Here is a 12005-nt window from a genome sequence, read left to right as displayed (position 1 = left end):
GTGTGGGTTTTCTCCGGGTACTCTGGTTTCTTTTCACATCCCAAAAACATGCTTGGTAGGCCAATTGAGCACTTCAAATTACCCCTAGGTGTGAGTGCGAGTGCGGATGGTTGTTCGTCTCTGTGCCCTGCGATCGGCTGGCAACCGATTCAGGGTGTCCCACGTCTACTACCCGATGACTGCTGGGATAGGCTCCAGCACGCCCGCGACCCCCGTGGGGACAAGAAAATGGATGGATGGATGATTCCTATTCATTTTTCAATCCAATTATTTAATTTTTGTTCTCAAGTCTGTGCTGTGATTTTATTTTTCAATCTAATAATGTCAACAATGCCATAAAATAGCCAAATTTCTATAATTCCTGTTGAAGTAGATTGGGGAGAAGGACAGAGCAGCTGCTTGAGCCTCACTCGGTGCCTCAAGCGATGCCGCCCACATTAAAGCAAGTGGGCGTTTATTGACTGTAGCCCTCAAACAAGATACCGTAATTTTCGGACTATAAGTCGCATTTTTTGTCATAGTTTGGGTGGGGGGGCGACTTATACTCAGGAGCGACTTATATGTGATTTTTTTTCACAAATTTTCAAAATTCAAAAATCCGCGATGCAGTGAAACCGCGATAAACGAACCGCGATGTAGCAAGGGATTACTGTCATTTGAACTGCAAGTGACGTCACCCATGCCGCGCGGCGGTTGTCTACATAGAAGGCAAAGGATTTGATCACGAAGATGACGAAGGGCTCCACGTACTACCGGCATCATTAGCGGCTTTGTTTGTAAGTGACATGGAGGACGATGAGTTTGAAGGATTTAGTGATTTGAAGTGACACAGAAGGTTTGAAAAACTATTATGGCTTTTACGCACCCCCGGTCCTTCTCGACGGGAGCTCTCTTTCACCTCCGTGGATGGAAGTCGGGGGCTGGCGCTCGGCCGGGTGACTGTCCGGGGACGGTGGATGGGGCTCGGACTTGGCTTTTACGCACCTATTTATGGAGCTCTCTTCCACCTCCGTGGCTGGACGTTCAGTAGTTGTTGGCTCGTTGAACTCTTGTTTTGTTAAATAAAGAGCCGTTTACCAAACCCACGTCTTTCCTGGTACTTTGTTAACGCTACTATATCGTTATATACTAGATCTTTGCAGCGCACGCGCGGCGTTGTTGACATAAAGAACGAGGAATTTGATCGATGGATTTAATGATTTGGAGTGACACAGATGGTTTGATAATATTGTTATATAAACCCACGTCTTTCCTGGTACTTTGTTAATGCTACAATATAGTTATATACTAGATCTCTGCAGCGCACACAAACCCAGTTGACTTCCAAGCATATGGAATTTGAAATATACTTTATATATAATGTTATATGGGTCTGTGGAATAATTACAAATGCAACTTACAACGGGTCCGATGTCAGCATATGCGGCACATACGCGGCATTGTTTACATAAAGCACGATCGATGGATTTAATGAATTAGAGTGACACATATGGTTTCATAAATGTGTTATTTATGTAATACTTACTTGAATAACTCTGAATGTTACGTCAGGGCCGTTCTCAGCTCCTCGTTTGTGTATTTGTCACGTTAGCATACCGTATCGTTTAACCTGTTGTTGCTGGTTCATGTCTGTTTTTGGTGTTGGATTTTGACGAATAAATTTGCCCCAAAAGTGCGACTTATACTCCGGTGCGACTTATATATGGGTTTTTTTTACTTTATTGTGCGTTTTATGGCTAGTGCGACTTATACTCTGGAGCGATTTATAGTCCGAAAATTACGGTACTTAGTGCTGTTTGCACATGCTTATGTTTTATAGTCAGTCTAATATATTTGATGAATGTGTGTGATATTATGTAGCCTTTCTTATTAACCAGAAAAGTGAGTGAATGTTCTGAACATCTGGAAAGTACCATGCTGCTTTGATGGGGGGCAGTGCTGAACTTCATTAACAAAATACAAAGAAGAAGCAAAGTGGTCTTCCACTATAGTTGATGCTTTCCTTCCTCCTGTTTTAATTTTTGGAATTTTAATTTACATCCATGTCAGGCTCTGGCAAGCACGAATCCATAAAAGTAAAAAAATTTTTAAATGCACGAGCATTGGTTGAAGCATATTCTTGAAGCTTGGGAAACAATCATTTGAATCTAGGTCAAAATAAAAATATATGCTAATTCTATGTTTTGATTTCCAATTTTTCTATCTAACTCTGTGCCTCACCAGTCTTGAACCTCACTGGTGTCAAAATAATGCCAGAATTCATAATCTTAAAGTTCTGATATAGTTTGCAAAGTTTTGTAATAGAAGTGTCCTGCTCTCTAATTACTCAAGCTATCAACCCTATTAAAAAGAGAGATAAATCATCAGTGTGCTTGGGTGAGGGTGTGTGTCTTTTTACGGGATGCTGTGAGAAAATTGGGTTATTATCTTATCTCATTACACTCCTTTACAACAGGGACCCAAAAGCTAATTAACAAGGAGAGCATCACGAACCTAAATTGTTCCAAGGAATTAAAAGAAAAAAAAGCAGCTACGAAAAATACAGTAAGAGCTTGAAGGGGTTTTTTTTCTTTCTAAAATTGAAATAGTGCATGTCATTCATGCACCAGTTTCCCGACATCCGAGGACGAGGTGTTAAGAGGGCCTTCTGCTAGCACAAATTTGCGAGCACAATCACGTGGTTGGATTGAATTTCCATGTATCAAGGTTTTGGAACTGAAAGTGAGCACGGGTGTTTCATTTAGTCTCGCCGCCTGTCTGGTGTTTGTGTCCAGTCTCAATCCTTGGACGGCACAATGAGAGAGGTAACATTCATTGTTATGGTTTGATCTTAGCCTGTTAGCAACTGGTTTGAAGACATTTTTTTGCAAGCAGGTGGTGCCCACGCATGACTCTAATCTAACTCGGAGCCCACCCTGATGTGGGTAATGTTGCCAACGGCAACCACAAGCTGACCCACTTACCAAGATACGCGCAAGCCGGCACCCGAGGATCTCCGGCCGTATATATAGCGTATATATTTGGGGGTCTAAGCTGGAGTCTTTCAGTGCTGAGTTAGCCTGAAAGTCTTTCAGTGCTGAGTCAGCACTGAGCAGTGCCGAGATAGCAGAGCTTGTGCTCTTTGAGTACTCTTTGAGTAATCTGTCGAGAACAGCGAATGTTAGGTCACTTATTTGAACACTGTAACGTGGCAAAGCGTGAATGGGAGTGTAAATGGTTTTCTGTCTATGTGCCAACAGTGCGTTGGACTGCTGGCGTCTATGAGGCAACCCGCTATTCGAAATGCCACTCATCACTGTTATTGGAGCTTTTACATAGGTAAAAGTTGACGCTATCCTTTCATTTCTTTACTGTGAAACTTGAAAGTTTTGGGTTATCACCAACTTGTACTTTGAAAGAGGGTATCTGTTTGTGTTATTTGTGTCTGCATCTAGAGTTGCCTCCATGCAGATCTGAGTCCTTTAAGAGAAAAGCTGTTTTTGATTCGCAATGGATGGCTCTGTTTACGCCCTCAATGGCGCAAACCACCTTTTTTTCTTAAAAAAAAAAAAAAAAAAAAGGCCATCATTTTTTCACAATTAAACGGATAGACTTGAATGGCTATTTTATATCTTATTGTGAAAAGCTCACATCTTTATTTGTATAATTATTTTTCCCTTTTGCCTTTAAAGTGATTGAGGTGAGATCCAAGAAGACCTGATATTTTTTTTTTTTTTACTACTGGATCATCCATCCATTTTCTCGACTTATCCTCATAAGCGGGTTTCCCATCCGATTTCAAGGATGAGGCTGGCTATGCTTGGCTGAACGCCCGCCAATCGCAAAGCACTCAGACCAGCAACTATTCATACTTACAAGACAGTTTAGACTCTTGAATTAACCGAAGAAGCACTTTCAGGTGGAGCATGCAAACTCCATCACAGAAATTTGAACCCGAGCCTCAGAAAAGTGAAGCTGCTGAGCTAGCCACTTTGCTGCCTCTTTACAATAAAAATAATAATTTACTTTTACTTCTTGCATTTGTCTTCTGAATGTGTCTGATATGTGTGATTAATTACTGTTCCTCCTCCATTTTGTCCTCATATGCTCCGACACCACAAACAAAACAAACTGGGTCAGTCATTGTGTCTAATGGATAATTAAGAGGTTTTATAATTCATCAAAGTCTTCTAGTCTCCAAATGGCCACATTATCTGATGGCTCCTTCATATGGAGATTTTTTTTTTTCGGCTGTCATTGAATGAATGGAATCCGCAGGTTGAAATAGGGTCATGCCTCTCTGTCTTGTCCTGCTTCAGCTGAAATATTCTGGCAGGATGTCATTTATTATGCACACATATAACTGCCTCATGTTCATATTCATTACACTCAAAGTCAGGCTGAAGCTCTTGATAAGTAAGGACGTCGTCAGTATTTGCATGGCCGCTCTTTGTTTACGTCCAGCCCAAACAATAATAGTAGTGTCACAGCCTGTCCGACTTCTTCCTCCCTATCCCCCGTTGCCGAGGTTACAACAGGATGTGATGCAGCTTCTGTCCAGTCGGGCTTTTGTTCCACATATGTCTCGGTCCTTTCTGATTTTCTTCCGCCTCACTTTTGCCTCTTCGTCATGGGCAGCTGGATGACGCAATGAGATGGCCTGGCGAATATTTGAGCAGTTCATTCTTTAGTCCAGGTGTTTTTTTGTTTTTTATCATTATGACATCATGAGGAGAATACTGGGTGGTGAAAGCATGTCACAGCAAAGAAGTCATAATTATAATCTGGATCTGATGATGACATTCAGCCTTTTGGGTAATATCAAATGAAATATATAGTTCAGACACCCACTCATAAGTGTGGACCACAACACCGAGATGCCTTGTTATCCACCTTATTAACATCCTGTAAATTAACTGGAACCTCATCCTTTTCCAGGAATTGTCTGAGTGAATTCAGGAGGGATCCAAAGCAAGGCATTTTCCCAAGTGCAACCAGATGTCCATGACCTCAGCCAGCTGGAGTTATCCTTCCTACTTAATGAGCCCCCCTCCCAACCCCGCCCCATATATGTTTCCAATGCCTGTTTTTTTGTCATTCAGTTTGAACGAGCAAGGGTACAGCACAGCTTTGCAGGCCGGCTTGGGAGTTGAAGTTGTTCTATATTCATTGTGGAGAGTAGAAGCCCCATTTTGATGGCCTTTAGGTGTCTCTGAGCTCCGTCCCAGTGGAGCAACTGGCCCTTTAATGCAAGACTTATTCAGTGTGGCCTCAATCAGCAAATGGTCTTTTTCACTGTCCCAGTCTCAGCGGAACGAGCATTTTGAGGTGACACTTGAAATGCCCTCATTTGAAATTCATAAACACTCTATGAATTAAATGGAACATATAAATATTTTCAGTGAAATGTTGATTGGTGCTCGGAGTTACTCAGTTAAATTACACAATTGGGTTGGCAATCTAATACGATCCAACGCAAGAGCTGCTTAAGAAAGCAGCTGTCGAAAAAAAATATTTTCTTCATGAAATTGTTGCCAGACGTCATACGATGCTCATCTGGTGAAAGCAGACCAAGGTCAAGGTCGTTTTGCTTCCTTTCTCCATTAGAAAATTATTTTCATTTGTTGCTCTCGGTGTGTATGAACACAAAATATGATGATGAAATTTTGAAGAGAGCTACAGATTCAGCATGCTTCAATGTTTTTATTCTCAGCTCACAAATCTACAACCACCCACTTGACTACACCCACACATGAGCAGGGGTGCACACAGAAGGGGTCAACATAGTTACACTTATACTTTCTGTTATGCCCGTGTCCCATGTGAGGAAGAGCGATAAAGAAAATGGATGGATGGACTTTCTATTCTTGTTTTCTTCACATGAGGATTAGCATTTATTGAGTTTGCTTTGTGATCTCACTGGTGATGATCATCGGGTGCACATGCCAGCAAATATTTTTCAAAGTAGCCTCAGTAAAAACTGGATTGAATAGAATTATTATTATTAAAGTGCTGTAAAAAAAATACAGCACTTTTGCGGTTTCTTTCCCCCCCCCCCCCCCCTTTTCATTTCAGAACCCTGGACAGCAACAGTTCTGAACATTTCCGCAACCAGACTGGAAAGAATCTATACAAAGTGTCATTTGGATCCCTACATGCATACGTACGTTCTGAGGAAGGGATTTACTTTCGTTGGCTGTCAAAGCGAATGGGCCTGTTTTATTTAAATATGCTTTCCATTCAGCATTTACCTTTTCACGTCCAAAGCAATTACGTCTTAAATCATCATCTAACAACTGGGAACGACTGGTATTTTTGTGGGCACCACCGCCTCGGGTTCTATCTGTGAGCAACGACCTTGTTTGAAAAGCAGATTTGATACGTGCATGCGTGCGGGCGTGCTTGGGGCGTCCATGAGTAACAAAAGCGAGAGCGCGACGGGGAGGCGTGTTGAATGACGGCTGACGTTCTTGCGCGCCGCTATTGGCCGAAGAGGAGGGACATGTACCCATGCGCTTCGTGCTGTGGGCGGGTAGAAAGCTTGTTTATACCCTCCACGTCTCCGGTGATGGGCGGGAACAGCAGCCACGGAGTAGACAGAGTGAAGGAGGACGAGTAAGACGCCAGGCACCAAGCTGTAGCGGCGGCGGTGGCGGCGGGGTCCGCGGAGGGGGCGAGGCGGCCGTCCCTGGATGCGGAGTGAGCCGCGCATGGACGACCACCTGAGCCTCCTGCGATCACCCCCACCGAGCGTGTGCAAAACACGGGACGACAACCTGGTGAACCACGGCTACACTGAGACGGAGCAGGACGTCATGACCGTTGCGGCATGTGACAACATGTTGGAGGAGTCGGCGGCTCTCCCCGGCCACCACTCTCTGGATCGATACGAGCCGGACCACGAGTGCTGCGAGAGGGTGGTCATCAATATATCCGGCTTGCGCTTCGAGACGCAGCTTAAGACGCTCTCGCAGTTCCCGGAGACCCTGCTGGGGGACCCCAAGAAGAGGATGAGGTACTTTGATCCTCTCAGGAACGAATACTTCTTCGATCGGAACCGACCCAGTTTTGATGCCATTCTGTATTACTACCAGTCAGGAGGGCGCATCAGGAGACCCGTCAATGTCCCCATTGATATCTTCTCAGAGGAGATTCGCTTCTACGAGCTGGGCGAGGAGGCTATGGAGAAGTTCCGGGAGGATGAGGGCTTCATTAAGGAGGAGGAGCGGCCCTTGCCGGAGAATGAGTTCCAGAGACAGGTGTGGCTGCTGTTTGAGTACCCGGAGAGCTCAGGACCGGCGCGGGGCATCGCCATAGTCTCCGTCCTGGTCATCCTCATCTCCATCGTCATCTTCTGCTTGGAGACGCTACCTGAATTCAGGGACGAGAACCGCGATTCAATCCCTATGGCGCCGGTGATTAACGGCACCCTGCCCTATTTCATCAGCCCCTTCTCAGACCCCTTCTTTGTGGTGGAGACGCTGTGCATCATCTGGTTCTCTTTTGAGCTCCTGGTGCGCTTCTTTGCGTGTCCGAGCAAAGCCACGTTCTCCAAGAACATCATGAATATTATTGACATCGTGGCCATCATCCCGTACTTTATCACTCTGGGGACGGAGCTGGCGGAGCGACAAGGCAACGGACAGCAGGCCATGTCTCTGGCCATCCTGCGCGTCATTCGCCTCGTTCGCGTCTTCCGCATCTTCAAACTCTCGCGTCATTCCAAAGGCTTGCAGATTTTGGGTCAGACCCTCAAGGCCAGCATGCGAGAATTGGGCCTGCTCATCTTCTTCCTCTTCATCGGTGTCATCCTCTTCTCCAGCGCCGTGTACTTCGCGGAGGCCGACGACCCAGACTCGGGTTTCAACAGCATCCCGGACGCTTTCTGGTGGGCCGTGGTCACCATGACCACCGTTGGCTACGGGGACATGCATCCCGTCACCATAGGAGGCAAGATCGTAGGCTCTTTGTGTGCCATCGCCGGCGTGCTGACCATCGCGCTCCCCGTGCCAGTCATCGTGTCCAATTTCAACTACTTCTACCACCGGGAGACGGAAGGTGAAGAGCAGGCCCAGTACCTGCACGTGGGGAGCTGTCAGCCTCTGCCCGAGCCCGAGGAACTGATGAAGACGCACTCGTCTTCATCACTCAGCAAGAGCGAGTACATGGTGATAGAGGAGCACGGCATCAACAGCGCCTTCAAGCACCAGCCAAACTTTCCCACCGGCACACTGAACAACTCGCAGAACTGCATCAACATCAACAAGAAGATCTTCACCGATGTGTAGTAGGTTCTGGTGTCACACCCGTCAAGAGAGGACGCGCCAAGGTTCAGATGTCATGGAAGAGGTGCGAGATCAGTGAGGGGTTAAAAAAAAAAGAGAGAGAGCGAGAGAGAGCAAGTCCCGTCGACTCAGAAAATTATAGTAACAGTCCTTACAATTAAAAAAATAAACCAAATTAAATAAAATGACGCATACGGAGGAAAGGCACACCATAAAAGCCTGCAATAGAAAGCGAACCTGTTGTAGCCGGTAAGGGAAGCTTTAAAACTGTGACACACTACAAATGTATACTCCAATGACTTTCACCTTGTATTAACCAGAGTTGTGATTCGTCAGTCGTAGCCGATGTGCATTATCCAGGATCGTTTCGATGTGTTCAATGTGTCTTTAAACACACGTAGTGTCTGAAAAAAAAAAAGTTGACCTATATATCAATTAGACTGTGCTATGCCTTTATCGTGCGTTAAAGTCTAGTCCAAAGTGGTACATGTGTTAAAAATCAACCCCCGTCTAGAGTAGAGGCTTTTAGCCATGCCGCGTGGGATCAGTGGACCATGCTCATCACCCACTCAAGACACATGTGAGACAAAGAGAGGCAGAGCTCTTCCACGCGCACACACGCGCTTCTCTTTGGATGCCTCAAATATAGCCTGCTGTGATGCAATCTCCATGGCGACGGCTGTTTCCACGGCAACCCCAACCACCGTTGCCATGGCGCCCCTGTTTCCACAGAAACCTCCCAGATGGCTTGGAAAGGTATATTGAAGATTAGCATCTGAATTAGCACATCTTCAAGGACAGCTGTTGATGACGTCAGGTGTGTTTGTGCGTAAACACCAACGCGCTCATCGAAATTCGACTGTGATGATCCAAATGGTGCCAACTTTAATTATTGGACCAGTCTCAAACCAAGGAAGTGGATGGAGAGGGAGGCGGCCTTCAAGGAATTCGGAATGGACTGTCTGGCTATCCTTGTTGCAATACTGATAGCGCCCAGCAGGAGTTGCTCTTTACCCACCGATGGCACCAGTAAGTACGCGCACGTTTCCTTTCCATAATTGCACGTTTCCCTTTCGCCACTAAAAGTGTCTGCGAATTTACCGCTGCTCTGTGGACCTGCCAATGCAGACATCCTGTTTGTTTGGACTGGTCCCAAAGAGGACGCGTTCAACACTTGGTGTCGTTTGCTGGTGTCTTTGTTTCTTTGTATATGGCGTGTCCTTCAGTTGACTTTGTGTATGAACACTTTGGTGCGCTCGCTACTGCCCCCTGGCGGCCATCGTCGCTAGCCAGTAGAACAGGTGGCTCGTATCCATTTGTTACCTTGTTTACCAAGAGAGAGACGTGACTGAAAAGGGAGAGCTCTCCACACATGCATAAGCTACGTGTAGTTTTTTTTTCTGAATAGAATATAGTTGGCATCCTTAGAGTCCGTATCTTGTCAAATGGTATCAGCTAAAATGTGAGATAGTGCTACAGGTCCATAAATATTGGGACATCAACTCAATTCTCATGTTTTGCCTCCAAACGCCACCATATTAGATTTAAAATGAAACAAGGTGTGCTTTACCTGCAAATATTCATATTTAATTTGAGGGGATTTTCTTCCAAATTAATTTGGAATTAGAACAGTTGTTTATATTCATTCATGCCTTGCATACTTTTAGGAAACCAAAGGAATGAGACAATTGGCTGATCAGTTGTTCCATGGACGGATTCCCTTGTATTTATCGCTGACAAAAGCATCAGTATGAATTCTGAAATAGGCAATGAGATCATCTTCTTATATTCGGCCAAATGCTTCACGCTGCAGATGGACATTGACACAAAGCATATTGTGGAAACAACCAAAGAGTTTGTGAAGTCACAAAATTGGAATGATATGCAATGGCCAAGAAGCCCATCTTTTGTCTGTGTCCCAATATTTTGGGCCCTGGCTGTATGCAGATATATGCAGTCAGGTCACTTTCACTAAGTCAAATGAGAGGGAGTCTCACAGAATGACCCACATTTCTGATTATTCTTTTGTGACCTTGCTTTTCAAATCTTCTCGTGAAAACCTCATCAGCGAAATGGTATCCTCACTTCTCAGGTCACATAAAAGCTCCACTGAGGGGAGATTGTATTTGTTTACCCTAATCTGATTGGTCAGGCTGTTGAAACGGCAATCAGCTGGATGGCTTGGCGAGAATACAAATCCAGTGGCGCTCACTGTCTTGCCTCCCTTGCCTTCTCTTTCCTTTCTTTTTTTTTGCAACAGTCATGCATTTGCTATGAGGGAACCGGGCGTCTGCTTTTCTAAATGGCAACTTGGCAAACGAGCTTCTCCTCTCATCTTCTTTTGAAACATTTGGGAGACACAATTTGGCGACAGTGTCTGTGTGTTTTTTTTTTCTCTCTAGTCTGGGGAAACACTGCAAAATACTTGGCTCAGTTGTTCCAGACAAACAGTTCTTTCTTTGCTCAAGCAGTCAGCAACTATTATTATTATTACTATTACTATTATTATTATTATTATTATTATTATTATTATTATTATTATTATCATTATTATTATTATTATTATTATTATTATTATTATTATTAAAACATTATCAGTGTCGTACAAGCACTCATTTTACATTCTCAAAGGCAAACATTTGTATGAGTGCATATTTATGTGTGTCAAAGTTGTAAATTCGGGGTTTGGGTTTGTTCATGTTAAGAAAGGAGAAAGTGGAATTTCTTACAATCACCATATGACTATTAGCAATACTGCTTTCCATGTCAGTTTCTCAGGTGGAAGCTGCCCAGGCCGCCTGGAAGACTTGATGCTCCCTCGTGGACTGTCTCTCGTGCAGGTATATTCCAAAAGCAACCTAAGAACGTATAGATTAATTATTATATTTTGCTGGCTTTTTTAAAAATCATCTTTTTCGCTCTGCCAGGGATGTAAGACAGTATTTCTGTGGACCAAGTGGAGTAAACTTGATTGACAAAGGATTCCCCCTGGAGGAGAATTTCCGTCTCTGCCTTCTCGCTGGCGTCCTCTTACTCGGTGCCTATATCGAAGCTCCACCCTGCCGCTTGATCATCTTGCAGACCAAAATTCAGGAAAATCACAAGAATTATATAAATAAATAAATAAATAAATAAATAAATAAATAACATCAGTACAATTGATGAAATTTTTTTTCCTATTGAACGCTGCAACAAAATAAGAGGCCAAACTTTTTGAGTGATAAGAAACTGTGATACAAATGAAAGACTGTTAACCACATGCCTTTGTTAGCTCGGTGTGCTCTGTATTGCTAACATTTAAACTTTATGTATGTTTCATGTGATGTCTGCTGCTATTCCCCAGGCCTGAATGATTAAAAAAAAAAAAGTGCACACAGCACAGACATGCAAGCACACAAAGCTCGCATCTGTCCTTGAGTGCTCTGCTGCAGAATGTTGGCAAGGGGAGGCTGCGTATGTCACTATTTGTTCTGTTATCTGTGCTGTCTTTAAAAACGACCCATTTAACCAGATCATGACTTGCACTGTCATTATTTCAAACAGCGCATCGTCAGTGAACGATTTATAGACCATATTAACACACTTAAAATGTTACAAATCAAATTGAAGGTCAGAGCTGACATTTTTTTGAATTTGTAACAGAATATTCTATACTGCCAAAAACTATTGTGACAGCCATATGCAATGATACCAAACTGTGGAATTACATGCATAATGCCAATAAAATGCGCAGCTTGCCCA

General features: G+C 44.0%; 1 protein-coding gene across 2 annotated transcripts; it reads left to right on the top strand.

The window, feature by feature from the left end:
- Window positions 1-6567: 6567 nt before the first annotated feature.
- On the top strand, window positions 6568-11757 carry LOC147061405 (potassium voltage-gated channel subfamily A member 3). Of its 2 annotated transcripts, XM_085906103.1 has the most exons (4): window positions 6568-9081; window positions 9166-9293; window positions 11035-11104; window positions 11192-11757. In XM_085906103.1, the coding sequence occupies exon 1, from the start codon at window positions 6672-6674 to the stop codon at window positions 8265-8267; it is 1596 nt and encodes a 531-aa protein (XP_085762229.1). In that variant the 5' UTR covers window positions 6568-6671; the 3' UTR covers window positions 8268-9081; window positions 9166-9293; window positions 11035-11104; window positions 11192-11757. The 2 variants fall into 2 exon arrangements, with proteins under 2 accessions (XP_085762229.1, XP_085762224.1); XM_085906098.1 differs by having other exon boundaries at window positions 6568-9293.
- The last annotated feature ends 248 nt before the right edge of the window (window positions 11758-12005 follow it).

This window comes from Syngnathus leptorhynchus, chromosome 1 (genome assembly GCF_054491065.1).
Source record: "Syngnathus leptorhynchus isolate UIUO chromosome 1, UIUO_Slep, whole genome shotgun sequence".
Classification (NCBI taxonomy): domain Eukaryota; kingdom Metazoa; phylum Chordata; class Actinopteri; order Syngnathiformes; family Syngnathidae; genus Syngnathus; species Syngnathus leptorhynchus.
This window is presented reverse-complemented; position numbering and strand designations above follow the sequence as displayed.

Excerpts from the sequence above, each read along its gene's own strand:
- LOC147061405 (XM_085906103.1), top strand. The coding sequence starts at position 6,672 with ATGCGGAGTGAGCCGCGCATGGACGACCACCTGAGCCTCCTGCGATCA.